This window comes from Falco rusticolus, chromosome 4, assembly GCF_015220075.1.
Source record: "Falco rusticolus isolate bFalRus1 chromosome 4, bFalRus1.pri, whole genome shotgun sequence".
Taxonomy (NCBI): domain Eukaryota; kingdom Metazoa; phylum Chordata; class Aves; order Falconiformes; family Falconidae; genus Falco; species Falco rusticolus.
The window spans coordinates 51,639,022-51,657,022 of NC_051190.1; the positions used below are offsets into that span (position 1 = coordinate 51,639,022).

At 42.3% G+C, this 18,001-nt stretch overlaps 1 protein-coding gene across 6 annotated transcripts in view; it reads left to right on the forward strand.

Annotated features, from left to right (window-relative positions):
- KIF9 (kinesin family member 9) overlaps positions 1–18,001 on the forward strand; it is a 30,112-nt gene that overhangs the window by 1,344 nt on the left and 10,767 nt on the right. For 2 of the 6 annotated variants that reach the window (XM_037385094.1, XM_037385099.1), the window contains exons 2-16: positions 1,525–1,669; positions 2,775–2,875; positions 3,480–3,645; positions 3,781–3,887; positions 4,683–4,904; positions 7,322–7,405; positions 7,526–7,618; positions 8,344–8,491; positions 9,330–9,394; positions 10,467–10,544; positions 11,912–11,980; positions 12,421–12,525; positions 14,062–14,117; positions 15,541–15,631; positions 16,689–16,819. In XM_037385094.1, coding sequence (XP_037240991.1) covers positions 1,654–1,669; positions 2,775–2,875; positions 3,480–3,645; positions 3,781–3,887; positions 4,683–4,904; positions 7,322–7,405; positions 7,526–7,618; positions 8,344–8,491; positions 9,330–9,394; positions 10,467–10,544; positions 11,912–11,980; positions 12,421–12,525; positions 14,062–14,117; positions 15,541–15,631; positions 16,689–16,819 — 1,532 coding nt within the window. In that variant the 5' untranslated portion in view covers positions 1,525–1,653. Of the gene's footprint in view, positions 1–1,524; positions 1,670–2,774; positions 2,876–3,479; positions 3,646–3,780; positions 3,888–4,682; positions 4,905–7,321; positions 7,406–7,525; positions 7,619–8,343; positions 8,492–9,329; positions 9,395–10,466; positions 10,545–11,911; positions 11,981–12,420; positions 12,526–14,061; positions 14,118–15,540; positions 15,632–16,688; positions 16,820–18,001 lie in introns of those variants that run through there. The other 4 variants (XR_005103861.1, XM_037385096.1, XM_037385095.1 and 1 more) reach the window with 4 other exon arrangements.

The window sequence follows — 18,001 nt, forward strand, 5'->3', positions numbered from 1 at the left end:
ATTCTGACATGGGGGGGAAGAAAAGCGTAGGAATAGGGGTTTGGGTGTCCCTTTCTCTTTTCCCTCCCTCCAAGCAATTTAATTCAAAATGTCTGATAATTTCTTGTTATGCCATTAGTTAATGAAATGAAATCGGGAAGATGATAGTGAATTAGACAATTCTTTACAGGGAATCTGTCACTACTCTCTGTGTAGAACAGATCACACGTCAATTAGCTGTGCTAGGAAGTGCACCAATTCACAGATTTGTGCATTACACCACACCTGTAATTTCTGAAGATGCATTAGGAAGGTATACTGAATAAAATAAATCTGCTGTTGTGTGCTTTGCAAACTGTAACCCTTACTCTAAACTGAATAAACAGCTGTATTTTACAGTATGATGTAAACAAACGTCTGAATAAAAAGAAAGTTTGCAAAGCACAAACTATTAGGTGATTCTGTTCTATGGTTTGGCCCAAGCTTTTGTCTGTCCATAATGGATAAGCTCAGGTCTCTCCAGCAGAGCTGAAAACTACACTGCTCTGCTCTGGCTATGTGTTTATGTGCCAAAAAGCCCCAACCCCCCCATCTAAAATTCTCTGTGGCTCTAATCTGTGTGGGCACGTTGGCGTCTGCCTCCATTGCAGAGATAACTGTGATTCCATTAATTCTGAGCATAAATAGTTTGTTAATCTTGAGACAAATAGGGGAGTCCTGCTGGCTTCATCTGCTGTATAAGGACAGATCAAGGAACTTGGAGTTTGGCACATTTTTGCTTGCTTGGTTTGTGTTTCAGGTGCTGAATGATGAGCGAAAGTAACGGCAAGTCTTGCTCTTGGCCTTGTTCAAACTGGGGGAGAATGATTTAGTGGTCAAAGAGCCAGAAACATTTTTGGTTAGCTGACCAATAAACACGTAGTTTTTTTCATATTACCTCAATAAAAATTCCACTGCAGGCAAAATAAACAATTAATAATCAGAGTGGTTGGATGCCTGGGGTATTACTAATGAGCTGGAGAGCTTATGGTCTATACACTGCTGGTCAGGAGTCTGCCAGAGAGGTGTTTTCATGTTTCCTTCCAATCTTCTAATGCTAGCAAATAACCCCAGGAGTAATTACTTTTGTCCTGATGTTGAACAATGGGCATTGTTGCAGTGTGGAAAATGCCACTCATTTGGAATTTGTTCTGTCTCTGATTCATATTAGAGTTTTTGCCTAAAATTTTCCCTTGCTCCTTTTTCCTGCTGTGCTTCTTGCTGCAGCTTTGAAGAAATAAGGCACATACCACTCCAGCACTGCGTTATATTTGTGTAGTGGAGTTTTGTGATCTCTAACAATCCTGATAACCAGATGAGTATCATTTCCATGCTGGCTACCAGCTTTAAAACTGTGTCTATCTCCATTTTTCTTGTACCTGTGCTGCTCCTGCCTTTATTTATGCAGCGCTGGCAAATATTTTGGCACCTTTCTGTGTGTGTCACTTAGTGGCAATCCTCATGATGACGTCTGTGCACTTACTTTATCACCATGCTTTTTCACAGTTTGTTTATTTGAAGACTGTCCCCGATACTGAAGAGATTATGGTCACAGTAACCTTGCATCCTTTTGGATTCTACAGCAGGCATTGTGTTGGCATCGCTGTAGTAGTCTAGGAAAAGGACAAGGCACCCATGGTACCTTTATCAGGTAGTTGTTCAAATGCTCACCTCTAATTTAAATAAAGAGAAGTCTTGGTTCAGCTCACATCTCTACATTTCTTTTTAGAGCAGTCACAGCAGATAAGGCGATGGAGAGATCACAAATAAAAATACTTAATATACAAGAAAGGCAAAAGATTTTCTCTGAAACGAGAAGTTGGCATTAGATATTACACAACTACTGAGCACAGTTTGTGTGTAGGAAATAGTCAAGATGGTCTGCATGTTCCAGGGGTTTAAAAATACTCAATGCGTGCTTCTCAGGTGGGGCTTCAGCAGCTGGATGTATCCCCTGAGCCCTCCTCTGGTGGATTTTAGTCAGCAGATCCTCTAGCCTTGCTGGATATTGGCAGCCACTTACTGAATCCACATTGACCAGAAGAACAACACAAGAATTTTACCAGGAGTTGTGAGTTTTTTTCTTCTGGAAACTTTTAAGATCAACTCTTCATTAGGAACTTTAAAATATTTTTGCATATCAGCATAAAGAAAGGGTTAAAAAGGTATGAGCAATGTGTGTTTGATACAGACTGTAAACAAGGTACTTGCTGCTCAGAGCCTTGGAAATGTTGGCATATCAATGGGCTGCACAGCCCTTTGCAGTGCTGTGGAGCTCCTTTAAGCTTGGTTTCACCTATAACACATCCTAGTCAAGCCTCAGAAGCTTGAAATGCAGTTCTGGATGAACTGACTTTACAAAACAGGAGACTGCCTGTGCCTTGACGCACAGAAAATGCAAGACAAAAGAAAGTCTATCTCATATTCTTGCAATTATTTTGCTTTGCAAGGCTAAGAGGAAGAAAAGCTTGGGTTATCAAACACTAATGGGCCTGATACCCAGAGGAAATTATGATCAGTAAGACCCTTCTTTCTATATGCACTCAGTTTTTTGAGCAGAACAATGCTGGAAAGAATTTTCAGCAACTGTTTGCCCACAGTTGCTTTTGATAAAGAATAGAAACTGCAGCTGAACATTTGTCAACACTTCATTTTTAAACTTGACTGCTCTGTAGCTTGCCTTTTCGTGAAAAATAACTTTACGCTTCATTTCAGGGAATGCAACATTGTTGATTTTTCCATTTTTTCCTGTCTAGTTAGAATGGATGCAGTAGAAAAGAGAGTCCATGCATTTGTGCGGGTCAAGCCAACAGCCGAATTTGCTCAAGATATGATCAAGTTTGGGCCAGACAACAAGGTAGGGAAAAAAAGAGATAGCAGATGTGAAGGGTTTGGAATCTGATTTCGGTTTTGCCCACAGAAATGCAGAATTCTTCCATTCCTTAAGGCTATGCGTACCATTTTGGTGCGTGTTGATGCATGTGCTTCTGTTTGTTGTTCTCTGCGTTGACAGTGGCTTGTGGGTTTGTAATAAGGAAGTGTGACTATGGAAAACATACTTCTTGTGATAGTCACTAGAGAAAATCCTCAAAAGGACTGGGACTCCTACTGATCCTTGAGGAATTCCAATGATAAGCACAGTTCCAACCTAAGAGGTCTCCCTGTGGCACAGTTTGTTTCTAGCTCCCCCTTATGCAAGCTCCTCCCTTCACCTTTTCTTGCTCAATTAATAGTTCCCCTGGGACACAGAATCAGACACTTCACAGAAAGGTAAACCAATGAGATTAGACATATTTAGAATATCTATTACCAGAAAATACCATGATGGTCAGTAAAACAATAATATTATTTATACTCTGTTTTCTTACCTCCAGGTCTTCAGTGGGTATTTCTTTCCCAACAATAATTGCTGAAAGTCTTTATGGCCTTTGAAGTTATGTTAATCTCTTTTTGGGTTTCAGAGCATAGCTATATACATCAAAAAAGATGCCAAGAAAGGAGTTGTGAATAACAGGCAGACTGACTGGGCCTTTAGACTGGACGGTGTCCTTCACAATACCTCCCAGGAACTGGCATATGAGACTGTGGCTAAGAAAGTGGTGTCTGAAGCTTTAGTTGGCTATAACGGTAATTTTTTGCTATTTTAATTATTTTTACAGGAAGTGGAGATTTGGTCTGAGGGAGAGATCCTTTTGATGTTCTGTGTGAGAAATGCAGAGATTCCCTCCTGAGTTTATTCTTTTGCTTTTGGATCTTTCCTAGGCACGATAATGTGCTATGGACAAACGGGGGCTGGTAAAACTTACACAATGACGGGAGCAACTGCTGAGTATGAGCATCGAGGAATCATACCCCGAGCTATACAGCAGGTACTGGATCTGAATGGGAAAAGAGGCTAGAAGAAATAACAAGGACATCTCTTATATCAGCTCTTGCTGATACTCATAAAAGTGTTGTGACACGGTGAATATGTTTTATGTTTATCTTCATGAGTCCTTTTTTTTCTTCTTTATCTAAGTCACGATCATTAAAGAAATAAAGGAGCCTGTAAAACATAGTAACTTTGTACCTTTGTTATACTACACTGTGACCTTGTGCGCTGATAATGGCAACATTTCAGAGTATTGGGGTGGTGTTGGATTGAAACACGCTGATTTGTCAGGCCCATTGCTGCATAGATACATCCCAGTCCAGAAGCACAAGTTTGTCACTGCTTTGAGGAGGCAGATCTGCCTATCTTTATGCAGCAATACTGCAGAATGCTCTCCACTCTCACAAAGACAACTGACACACACAGTGTGGGGCTGGCATAACGCATACCACCTGAAACAAAGATGGGAGGAATTCTGTAGTTACACTTTATTGTCATTTGCAGAGGTTTTTGTTTAATTCTACTAGCTCACATAAAGTACTTTCTGCTTCCCAGATGTAAGCAGGCCTTCTAAAGTGTTGTTTTCAAAACTATCTTTGCGAAATCATATTAAAACTATTGCCTTAGCCCTGTCAGCCCTCAGGCAACCACAGTTCCGAATCAGCCACACAGACGCAGATGCACTTATAGCCATTCAGAAAGTTTTAAATAGCTTCTCTGGAAAGCCATAGATAGCTAATAATTCTTTTTGTGAACTAGCACTGCCACTAACAAACTCTTTGTCTTTGTATAGGTCTTCAAAGCGACTGCACATTCTGTTGATCCATTCAAGGTCCGAATATCCTACCTGGAAATCTACAATGAGACCTTGTTTGACCTTCTGTCCACGATGACAAGCAGTGGGACCAGTGACATGCAGATGGCTGTAGTGGATTGCCCACAGGGTGTTTATGTGAAGGGCTTATCTATACATTCGGTTAGCCATGAGGAAGATGCTCTAAATCTCTTTTTTGAGGCAAGAGAAAACAAGTATTACACTTCATCTGATTGTTATGTTTATTGGCTTAGCTGAGGGAGGAGGCAGTAAAGTAGGAGGTGGGTGGCCAGGGCGGCTGGAGGAAGTTCAACCCTCTTTGTTCTCTTCATTGTGGGTAGGAGAGCTGGTAACTCTTGGTAGCTCATGTTCTTGCAAGGAAAATGTCCCTGGCACAGAGATTCTGTAAGATCTCCCTGGAGAAACCCTGTTTTTACTGTATGCCAGAACAAGTCTCCAAGTGATGGAGGAAATATGGTGGGGTGAGACCTCAGAATGTAGTAGCGTTGGAGATTCTAGGCAGCACCAAAGTAGTGAAGGCAGCCACAGAATCTGCCTTAATTTCAGAAAGCTTATCTCACCAGCCACCTCACTGGCCCCTTCAGGAGACTGAGATCCCAGACAGCCAAAACTTCATGAGATGGTACAGAATGACTTATTGAAACCATAAAATAATAGAATCCTAGAATTCTAGTGGAAAGGGACACCTTCCGCTAGACCAGGTCTTAAAATCAGTAAGTTCGGGTCTTATGATGCTAATATAAAAGCCAATATGACAAATCTCATCAGAATGGAAATGCAGAGACTTTTAGGGTTGATGGATAATAAATGGTGTCAGAATCACCAAGAAATAAATAACATTGACTCAAGAGACTGGGAATACTCCAGAGAGTCTTCAGGAAGACATCCTGCAGAGCTGTAGTGTGCACCGTGTAATAAGTAACCAGTGACAGAACAAGAGAAAACATCCTCAAGTTGTGCCAGGGGAGGTTTAGATTGGATGTTAGGAAAAAATTCATTACTGAAAGGGTTACCAAGCACTGGAACAGGCTGCCCAGGGAGGTGGTGGGGTCACCATCCCTGGGGGTATTTAAAAGACGGGTGGACTTGGCACTTAGGGACATGGTTTAGTGGTGGACTTGGCAGTGCTGGTTTAATGGTTGGGCTCGATGATCTTAAGGGCCTTTTCCAACCTCAACGATTCTACAATTCCCAAAATACTTGTTTTCATTACCCTGGTTATGACATAGGTGTCAGTGAGTGACTTAGTACAAAGTGCGTGATAGTTGGGATCCTTTCAGACCCGCCAGCTGACCTATACTGGAATTTCTTCCTGAAAAACTCACCTGCCTGTCCTAGCTATGTCAGTGCTCCAAATAAAGTCTTACCAGCAACATCTTTGGCAGATAGCTTGGGATGACTGTGGCACAGGTACTGTTAGTCAAATTTTACAGCAGGGATGTTTACACAATGGGCTAGATTTGTGAAGGGAGTTAGCTTACTTATATCTGCATCTTTCTTTTACTTGTGGGTGTTTTAGTTCATAAGGAAAAGATGAATAAATACTTGATTCTCTATGTGGGAAGCATATTCTTACCGGGAGCCATCTGGTGTCCTTAAAATCTTTCACTTTTTAATAATGGGGCTGTGGTGTCCTAAGCCAGCCTCTGTGCTTTGCAGGAACTCCCACTTTCTTTTTAAAGAGTAGAAGGAAGATGATAATGCAGTGTAACTTGAGATCTGTTCACAGAAGAAGCGCAAGTGATGCCTGGGGATCTGTTCAGGTCCTTAGATGAGTTCTGCCTGTGGTTCTAGGTTCACAGAGAAAGCTCCAGGCTTTGAAGAGGCTCCTCACTAACTATGCTGTGGCTCTTCATTTGTTGAGTGGGGTTGGTAGGATTTGCTTAGAAAACTTCACCTTCATTCCCGCTCTTAGATCTACACTCCCTAGCATGGAGCCAGTCACTGACCTTCCAGCTCTCTGAGACCCAGGCAGACCAGTTGGCTGTGAAACCTGTTGACAAGTGCATTTCTATGCTGCAGAGCCTTCCGTTTCCTTTTCTGCCTGCCAGCCTGGCAGCACAGCTCTGTGATAGTCTGGCACTCCTAACAAGCAGATGCAGCATCAATTTCAGTGTTGCTTTCTTTTCCTGTAAATAGGCATTACAAACTGGTGGCTATCATGTACATGTGAGTTTTCTGTGACGTTTGAGTCTTGGGGAGCTCTTAGGTTTTCTAGTCATCCAGAAACTGAAACAGCTGGGGAGGTATTGCCTCTGAACAAGGGTTGCCTGACTGTTCCTCAAAAAGCCACAATTCTGTGAGCTGAGTCTTGAAAATGGAAATGCAGATAACGTGGTCTCCAGTAAAAGGCATTATTACCGTAAAGTGACCTTTACCAACAGCACTGGGAAATGCTTTGAGAGGCCTTTGAGTAAGAAAGCGAGGCAAATAGAGTGAGCTCCTGCTCTGACTGCTCTAGCCAACTGATCGGTGTTACATGCTCTGCAGAGTGGAGATCGACCCACTGTTTGTTTAGCTGTGTGAATTTCTAATTTCCCTTTATTCCACCAATGCAAAAGTTTAAAAGCAGTCTTGAATTTTTACTTCATTTGCAGGGCGAGACCAACAGAGTGATAGCAGAGCACACACTGAATAAGAACTCATCCAGATCTCATTGCATCTTTACTATTTATATTGAGGTAAGAGCTGCAGCAGCTTTTTTAGGGACTCAAATAGCTGAGGATCTTCACCTGTCTGTTTTTTACTGTATTTCAGTTTTGTCTACTGTTAAGTACACTTTATATTCTTTTCTTTCTCAGTCTCGTTTCAGACTTTTCTCAGATGTCAAATGTGTGAACTCGAAGATCAATTTAATAGATCTGGCAGGCTCAGAGAGACTGAGCAAGACTGGAGTAAGTAATGGAAGAAATATTTCAGTCCATGATGAAGAGTCCAGTAATCAACGTGTGAAGGTGTTGATTACTGGACATGAAGTTACAGATTTTCCCCACAACAGAGTTCACTCTGTGATAAATAGAAGAAACTGTGACACATTGTAAGTCACGTTAACACATCAGAGGGTGCTTGGTTGTTTGCAGCTGTGGTGTATCATTTCTAAGTCCACATGGCAGTGACTCCCATCTTGCATGTGCCTTCCAACCTGACCCAGACTCAGTTAGTTAATTTGAGTCTATTGTTTCTCATAGAACCTCTGATTTTCCTCTTCATTCCATGAGGGACAGTGCAAATCCCCCACTTCCGGCCACAGCAGGCAAACTGTTGAAACTTTCTTGGAGCATTAGGGCTCAACAACTGAAAGCTCCTCATGTCCCATGGGACATTCCATATTGGTCAGAATAGAAATCGCATCAGCCTTGTGACAAATACATAATTTACCCTTTGGGAGGGAAAGCCAGTGGTCCTTGTAGACTTGCAATGAAAATTTGAGGTCTCTGAAAGCTTTTTTAAACTGAAGAAAGCTCTAGGTCACAAATTCTTTGGTCACAAATTCTTTGGGTCTGAATTGGCTCCTTACTGCCACAGTCAGAGTTTTCCTTGCAGTAAGGAAAAAGCTCTCTTCTGTGGTATGGTCAGAAGCACGTGTTGTGGAAGCTTTGCTTTTTGATCTTCATTACAGTCTGAAGGACAGGTTCTGAAAGAAGCCACCTATATCAACAAGTCTCTGTCATTCCTTGAGCAAATCGTCATTGCCCTGGCTGATCCCAAGAGGGACCACATTCCCTTCCGGCAGAGCAAGCTCACACACGTTCTCAAGGACTCACTGGGTAAGAGCTGGGCGTTGCAACAGCCCCATATAGTTCCTAGAAGACAGTGTTGTTTCCATGAGCATATGAAGTCCTAAGACCATAACATCTAAACACATGGAACTCATCATCGATGTCTGTCTTTCCTCAGCAAATACAAAGCAGGCGTGGGAGACAGTACAAAGCCCACACTGATCCAGCCAGTAGAAATTCTCAAAACCTTGGTTAGAATACTTCAAAAAACCACCACCAACACACCACACACCCTCCCCCCTGCCAGCATGTTACAAGCCTTTTCAGATGCTCCTGCTTTAGCATCAGGCTAGAGATGATAAACCCAAAGCTGCAGTGCGTCGTGAATTCATAGGAAAGGCTTATGCTCTTGGAATGCAGGCTGGAGACATGGGAGGGGAGGGCAGCTGAAAAAGGCTGTAGACATTTGTGTGGAGTAACCGAAGTCATCAGAAATGAGAGTGATGTTTGAGGCATTCCGAGCACAAGTCTTGCATTGCTTTTCGGAAAGGCAGTGACTGTCCTGCCAGTTTCCCTGCTATTAGGTTTAGGCCAAGGGCTTCTAAAATCCTCTGCTCCGTTTTTTCCAATTTCGGGCTTTCAGAGTTTGTATTCCTATCTTCTTACTGCATCATCCCACATGAGAAACACTTTTTACCTTTATTCTTAAGTCATTCTCTGTTTCTGTACCCATGGGAATTTTAGAGGGACAGTTACAAACTGGCTGTGTTCTTTGTTACTTCTTTTTCTCTATTTTAGTCAGCACATAATGTAATGCGTTCCAGAAAAGGAAACAACAACAAACCCTAAATTACATTCTTCACTTTATTTTTTTTATTTTCCCCAGGGGGAAACTGCAATACTGTCCTAGTGGCAAATATCTGTGGGGAAGCTGTGCATGTGGAGGAGACTGTAAGTTGAACTGGTTTCTGAAGAATTAAAAGTCTTGTTCCTGCTACTGTTGCAATTGGCCTTAGCATGGTTTAAGGAACAGTCTCTGGAGGGCCATGGCAGGAGTCCCAGAGAAACATCCTGCCTAATTCATCAGAAACATTGGATAGCTCATCTTATCTCAAAGGCTCAGAAAACAGATTGCTCTCACCAATCTGCTTTGTGCTGCAAACAGACGACTGGTAGCTGGCCCAGGGGCAAAATGAGAGCCTGAAACAGAGCAGGCACAAGCAGCTAAAAGTTAAGCACACTGGATAGTGTTAATGATTATTGTTGGTACAACTCTATGGATGTGTTTGAGTGGTGCATCACTTACTGAGGTCTGTGGAATTGCACCAGTTTGCATCAGAGCTGAGCTGGCTTTCTGCTGGTTCAGGAATCAGGAGTAACCTCCTAACGGTTAGGTTTTTTAACCTGTGAAATAATGAAATCAGTGACAGTCTCGCTGTGTGAACTGGCTGAACTGTAACACAGGGAAGGTAATCACTTTGCTCTTTGCCAAGAAAGTTTTACGTAGCAAAAAAATGTAAACGCAGGCACCGGCTATGCAGTTGTCTTCAAGGCAGAACTGTTTTTATCCTCCTCCTTGTGTTCTGATAGCATCTAGAAACTTGTAATATTGCTGAGGAGACAGCTGCTATACTTTTCATCAAGAGGAGGATTTTCAGGCTGCAGGGGCTTAGTCTCAAGATACCACCATTGCAGGAATTAAGCTTGAAGGCCATTGAGGTGTGATTTGGAGTTTTTAGGATGTGTTATTTTGATTAGTAATGGGAGTATTTCTGAGATCACAGCCCTGGTACACCAAGAGCTGTCCACATGCAGAATAGAAGAGACAAAGACATCACACAGAAGCCAGGGAGCACTAGAAAGGTATGCTCCTGGAGTGAGAAATCCCCTATACTGCTTCCTGCAGTTAAATAGCTCTTGTATTTCTGTGTTCTGGGATCTGATAAGATAAAGTAGTAACAGATTATGGAAATTATATCCTTGCCAATATCTCTTTCAGTAACTTAAACCCCATGTTTTTCAGTTGTCTTCTCTTCGTTTTGCTACCAGAATGAAATGGATCACAACAGAGCCAGTCCTCAATGAGACCTGTGACCGAGAGGTATGTAGAGAAAGGGAAGGGAAGAAGGAATGTTTTCTCAGGTTCATTAATGTTTAGGATAATGACCTTAAAAACCAGAGGGAAATTAGGTAGTTTAATGAATTACCACTCATCAACCAAGATGGCACTTACTGCATTTAGGTATATGATAAAACTATTAGTATTTCACTTTTTTCATTCGTATTTAATGACAGTTACCTTAAATATGCTAGAGGGTACTCTCATGCAGATGGTCACATCTTCCTTGACATGTTGTAGTTCTTTCACCTTCATGCATACAAGTCCTTAATTTTTCTGATAAGATTCACCTCTTAACAGAGGTATTATGATGTGGACTACTCCCCTGCTGTGTGGGGAAATCATCTCCAGTCCTACCTGCAGCTTTACACAGCGTTACCCCCATCGCTGCTGGTAACACAACGTTTTTGTCCCAATTACAAAACTTGTTTAAACAAGAAAATAATTTAAAGAAAATGATCATAGTATTTTAGGTGTCCTGAGTGCACTTTCACAGCTGAAACAGAGCTGGCAGCAGTAAATGCTCTATGAATTGCTGATAGCCCAAAGAACAAGTTTAGAATTATCTGATCCGTAACACATGTGGTGTGTGAGCACCCTGCTGTATTTCATTGTCTGATCTTGCTGGCAAGCAGAGAAACAGCTGGGGAGTTTCCTCCAACAGCTTCCAGAAGAAGCTGTGCAACAAACTGTCTTTTCCTTTTCAGTTCCTTTCATTTTTATTGATATGTGTGGAGTGGAAGAGAGTAGCTGAAAGAGTAGAGCTTATGGAAGCTGTTGTGCTTTGGTCACTTAAAAAACAGCTTGGTATGCAGTTCTCACGGAATCCCAAGGAGATTTGTGTACCCCTACCTTTCTGGAAATGCATTCTGAGTAGTGAATGCTTGAATATATTCCATGTTATGGAGAAACTCATTCAAACACACCACAGGAGACTCCCTCCTCCATTAAAGTTAATGCCAGAACTCCTACTGAGTTCAGTAAGGGTCAGAGTGGAAACCCGCACACTTCTTTGCTTTCAAGATAATATCTCATAGTCCAGAACTTGATGGCCCCTATGGTACCAGATCAGGAAAGCATCAAATTAAAAATAGGTGACCCTTCTGATGGCTTAGGCTGACTCTGCAGGCAGTACAGCCAGGACACAACAGAAGCTGTCCTGTTGGAAGCTAATCAAAGGCAAAGTGATCTCCAGACACACTACTTCACTGATGCAAACCTGATGGCAAACCCTGGGGGAGCTGGTACACAGCTGTAATGTTCCCTAGCAGCCAGTTTAATGATGCTTTTCTGCAGTTTTTTCTCCAATAGTTTTTAGTCATTTGCTCACGCTTTTGTTTTCCTGCTAGGGGACAGTGAAGGCTTTGGAGAAGGAGATTATTCTTCTGAAGCAGGAACTGGCCATGCATGACAGCTTGGTAAGGAACAGGCTGCAGCGTCTTAGACAGGACCTAGTTATGGCTTTGTCATGGTCTTTGTTTTGCAGTAGGATCAGTTAACTTGGTGTCCAGTGAGCTTGTATTCTTCCTTCTGCTTCCAGCACAGTCTTTTGGGATTTAGGTAAAACTCTGAAGGTCCCATGAGTGAGACTGTGTTGTAGATTCTGTCCCCAACCACTGCAGATGTTTTTGTTCAGACTCTTGATGCCCTCCTGTTGTTTACTGAAACATGATGGAGTATGCATTGGTTTCAGCATGCTCCCAAGTCCCATGTCCTGTCAACTCAGATGATGAGAAGTTGTAATCAGAAATTAAATATAAGGTTTTCCTGGCCACAGTAGAGCAATGTCAAGTGTTCACCGTGCTAGTACTTGCTTAGCTTTTTGTAATTCACTGATACTGAGTTGTTCACCTTTTAGGCGAATCATTCTTTGGTGAGTTACGACCCTCTGACTGACATCCAGATAGCAGAGATTAAGTCTCAAGTCCATAAATACCTAAAAGGAGCCACTGATGAAATTGATGTAAGTAGCTTTCTAGTGGAGAAGGACTTAAATACTGATTCCATCCCATTTTACTCCAAGACAGAAGCAATGAAAATGTCTTCTGAGGAGGCTGGTTTTAATCCCCAAAGCACTACAGAACTGTAGTTTAAATTTTTTGCATGTTAAGGGCTGTCTCCTTGTTTTCATTCCATTTTTGCTTTTTTGGAAGCTTGAGGAGACTTTTCCTCAGTCCTAAACCCCTTCAAATTGGTTTATTTGGAACTTCTTTAAATTTAACGGCAGGCTGGAACCTGTTTTTCCCACCACCATGCAGCTGCACGGAGGAAGCCCCATGGCAGACCATGAGAGGATTCCTCTCCTGAACCTGGGCTTTTTAGGCAACTGGGTTTTCCTACTCTTGCTATGTTTTCCATGTAAAACCCCCTCCATTAAGAAATTAATGTCAAAATTTTGCCTTGCCAATGTCAAACTAAATACTTGCAAATTGTGTTGCCAAAATATGTCCAGTCTCTTAGAGACAGGTTCATCAGAGCAAGGTTTCTCAACTTGAAACTACCGATTGACTGCAAAATGATTGTGAAAAGAAACAGCAAAAATCCTGTGTACACAAATATTTCTGTGGGGGCAAATGTAAAAACAAAATATAGGAAAATGGAAGTGAGAAATGCATGCTCAGAGTTACTTGGTTGTGCACAGAAGCCACTGTGGTAACAGTGCAGAAGCAGCACAAGACTGTTTTCCAAACAGTTAGATAACCCTTTAGTTTAAACAAAACACTTGAGACACTCCCTCTCATTTTATGTAATCGTTATCTTCTCTCAGAGTCCCTTTTTTCTCCCTCCAGCAGGCAGGAGTGTAGTGGAATAAGAGCTTACATGAAGATGTGTTTTACCTGGCCCACAAAATGTGATGCAGGGGGGTGTGGAGCAAGGAAGGTAGAGGCATTTCACACAGGGAAGGATGTGTTCTGTGGCACTGGAAAATCTTTTAGAGAGGGGGGTGAGAACAGAGACAGTGCATTTTGTAGCTTGGTCCAGTCTTTTGTACCTTGGGAGAGCTGAGTGCAGATTCCTGCTCAGCTACAGACTTCCCATTACTTACCTCTGCTCATCATTACCAAAACAGAGATAGTAGTATGGCTTGACTGCGCTGATTTGTTATCATGGTAAGAGGACTAAAGACAGTGCTCTGGCAGTTCCCAGTACTCAGGCAACAGTGAAAAGAGAAGCAGCATCATAATCCAGAAGATCAGTAGATGCCATCTATGTAACTTGTAAAATTATTGCAAATAATTCATTACCTTGATGGCTGTGCGCTCCACAGAATTTACCACAGTCTATCAGATTCCTCTCTCGTTAAAAATCTCCCCAGAGTAAGCAATGTATCCACCTCCAGCCTGACTGCCAAGTGCAGCATAAAGGTAACTCTCGTTGAGTGTGGATACCCAGCAAGTGGAAAGCAGAGTCCCCAAAATCTGAAATACTTGAATCAGTACAGCTGACCACAGCATAGTAATGCTTACCTGTACCTTCACTGTATACATCTCTTCCTCAGATAGTGAACATCAGGCAAGTCCAGGAGGTATTTAAGCAGTTCAAACTGGTTGTAAGGTAAGCTATCGAAGGCTGATGCATTTCACAGTAAGGTTTAGAAATTCCACCAAGCTTTTGTCTGTGATATCACACTTGCCATGACATTGGTGAAGAATCATTATGAAATACAGGGAATAACTTGTAATGGAAAACACAATTCTGGACAAAGTCTGCTGGCCTTTGCATAAGATGACTGTTGCCTCCAACCTTCCAGTGCTCGTAAGTCATGTGTGAGGGCTCTTGATGGTAAACTTCACTGCCTAACAAGTCTGCTTGGCAAGTGTACCATTACTGAGCATAAGCTGTGCTGGATCCCTAGTCATGGTACATATCTCCATAGTACAAGACAGTCTGCAGACAGATCAAAAGAAAAATCAGACTCTGTAGCTCTGTAGGATGAGATGATATGGTCTCACCACACCAGCATCTAAAAGTAATCAGATATTTTTTGTTAGAGATCATGGCAAAGGAAGGTCATAAAGCAGTTTGGAGGAGCATGATGAGAAGGCTCTGTGGTTCTTTCCAGGGAGGTGCTCTCTGATGTGTGGTGTGGGATGGGAGAAAGCGTGAAAGTGGCTATTTAAAAATGTCAGCCGTGGATGATGAAAGTTGTTTTTTAGGCTGAAGGAAGGAAGATGAATGACAGACTGGAAAAAATCCTAAAAATGAGGACAAGCAGATTCCATGTCATGAAATAGAACAAAGAAGAATAAGGGTATTAGGGCAACCTACCCACTCCCTGCCCCACCAACCACTGGTCTGGCTAGGCAGCAGAGGTTGCTACTCACAGGAGTGATGCTGGGGTATTGTTTTAGAAAACCTGCCTGCCCTTGAGAAACTTGAGTGAACACAAGTGTCTGTGGTACATCATCAGACTGGGCAGTCATGCTTTACTGGGATCCAAGACCAAATGGGTTTCACAGTAAAATTTTGCCTGATTATTATTTTTTTAGCTTGGGATTCCTTTTATTTTTCTGCAACAGTGGGCTTTAGTCTTTTTTAACTTGCAGATTCTCAAACAATTTTTGATCTTGCATAGTGGATTTAAGCCTACTGACAATGCTTTACTCGTTCCCTTTCAGTGAAAAAATCACTCAGTTTGAAAATCACTAGGTTAAAGTAAGGTGATGGAACTGAACAGAGGTAATATTATTTGATCCAAACCATTAAAAGGTTATGCTAAGTATTAAAGTGGTTATCAAAAAGCTTCCATATCCAAGAGACCTAAAGGGATGTTGTAAAAAAAGAAAGGAAGAGCAGAGTGATTAAAGTTACAATGGTTATGGGGAAGGATATAAGGAGGAAGGTGGGGTGTTTTGGGAATGAGATCACAGGTAAAAGATGGTTTTCTTTGCAAATCTGATATTGCCAGTATCACAGGTTTTGACATATGCAATAGTCCTCCTTGAGCACAATGCTAAGGGGCCGTTTTCTTCCCTAGTCAACAGGAGCATGATGTGGAGGCCAGATTACGAAGCAAGTATGTTCTGATAGACAAAAATGACTTTGCTGCTGTTGCTGCTGCTCATAAGGTAATGCCTGGTGCTTGAGCCTGGCCCAGAATCCATCTTAGAATCAGCTCCTTTGCTGCTGAAACATGAATTACCTCAAGTTCTCAACTTTTCCTCATTGAAATCTGAAGCTCAGAAATGTTAAGGGGATGAGTGTTAAAAGATTTGCCCAGAGCAGAGGTGCACCAGTTAAAGTGGTGTTCATATCAGCAGAGGATTAGGTCCATTATCTGAACGGAATAATTTATTAGATGGGAATAGAAAAAAATAGAAACTAGAAGGTGACCTGTCTGTCAGTCAGTTGTAGAAGGTGAGGTCAGATCACCTGCCTCTGCTGAGATCCCTCTTTTAATCCTTATAACTTCTGGAGCAAAGTAAATGTATCGCATGTAAACCATAAATCCAGATGTGGACTCTAACTTATAATCTATTTTTCATTATTTGTTTCCATCTGTGAAATATTTTCTCTCTGAAGTGGTTATTTCCTTGCCTTGGTTTTACCCAGTAAGGCGGATAAAATAACCATTATGTTATGCAGAGTCGTGTACTTGTCCTGTGGCTTAACTGAAGACACTTTGAATTTTTTGAAACAAAAGCACATGGGAAAATGCAGAGTATTTGTATAACAGAGAAGCACACAGTCTCTAACAGGCTGGTTCTTTAAAGAAATGGAAAACAAACTGAAACCTGATTTAGGTGAATTTTAGTGCTTAATGGCCCCTCTGTTTCATATTTGAGGCAGTATGAGAAATAGCATAAGAAATGTAGTTATCTGACATATCTTCACTAAATAAAAGACTTGGGAGGGTGATTTTATTCCTGTGGCTCTAGACCCAAGTTGTTCTCCCCCTGTGTGGCTGAAACATTTGGCATATGAATTTGAGGATAATTTTGGCCCTATTTTATTCATTCTTACAGGTGTGTTCCCCTGAAATACTTGGTAGTGCATGTGGACTTCCAGATTAGATTGTACAACAGGATTGAATAGCTGCTGGGCAAGGGCTGTGTAGCTTTTGTGCTGTAGACAGGTACAGATCTAATGCTTCCTGGTCCATGTTTTATTTGTTCCTATTTTCAGGCAGGTGTGGTTGATGTGGATGGCCATTTGGTGCAGGAAGAGTATGGACAGACTTTTGGGACTAGAATTTCTCCTTTTTCATCCAGACATGGTGGGAAGAAGAAATCCAGGAAAAGCAATGAGCAGCCCAAGTGAGTTAAGCAGCCAGACAGCTCTCCCTTTTCTCTGAAAATGTGTCATTGCAGTGACTGGTTCTGGTCATGGTGTGATGGGCAGCCCATGGAGGAAAGGAGAGAAGAAGCTGACTTAATGGGTGTGTGGAAGTTTTGTGTTTCCTGAAGGATGACAGTCCAGCATAGTGCTGTAAGGGTTTGTGGTGTCTTTATGGCCACCAGCCACACCATCGGAAGATGTTAGGGGAATATGAGTGGCCAACAGGCACAGCCTGTGGTAGGGTAGACATCTATTATGGGGAAGATTTACTGTGAACAGTTCATCTGTATGTCTGTTATGGATGAACCAAGACCATGGAGCCTGCACAGGGTGCGAGCTATGGACGCAGAGGGTGGATGGGCTTTGAGCTGAAGAGCTTGTAGCCAGCACAGAATGGGTTAGTCTGTGACAAGAGATGGAGAGTTAAACATGCAGGCAGGGGGACGGTCCTCTGGTGGTGTCAGAAGACCTGCGGTTTTTCTTTAAAGTGTTTGGTAGAAGGAGATCTGCTAAGTGGAAAGGGAGGAAGGGAGAGTGGACAGAGGAGCAGATATGGAGAAGAGGTTTTGAGAGGAAAGGGGGAACCAGCAATCAGTATTGAGCAGAGAAAGATCCTTCCAATTTATACAAGTAAGGTCCCTGCATTGGCAGTTTCTACAACTACTTCTGTGGCTGAAAGCATCTGCTTGGCTCCTCCCTGACATTCCCCCAAAGTCCTTGTGTCAGAGAGGAGAGGAACCACTAGGGCTTTGGTATCCACATGACACAGTGGACTCCTCTGTGCAGTTCTGTTTTTTAAGGAGGTGGAAGGAGATTTGGCAGGCGCTTTTCTGTATCTCTTTGAAGTCACGCTGTCCCCTGCAGATGAGGCTGGTGTTGTTTGGGGAGGTGAGCTGAGGGAGAAGAACAGAGAGCTGGGCTTGATTTAGATGTGAGGTTAGATCAAATCCTAGGGGATTCGGTCTGTAGGTTCTTCTGAAGGTAAAGAGGGTTATCCTGTCTGCAGGTGTGCCTCAACCCAGACAGGGTGAGACTGTTGTCCTTGTGACCCTTCTCAAGAAAGCTAGTTCAGCCTGCGCTGTTTTCTACAGTATTTGCTACACAAGGCAGCCCCTTTACTCTAGAAAGCAAGGATTTGTGAGAACGAGGCTGATCTTATT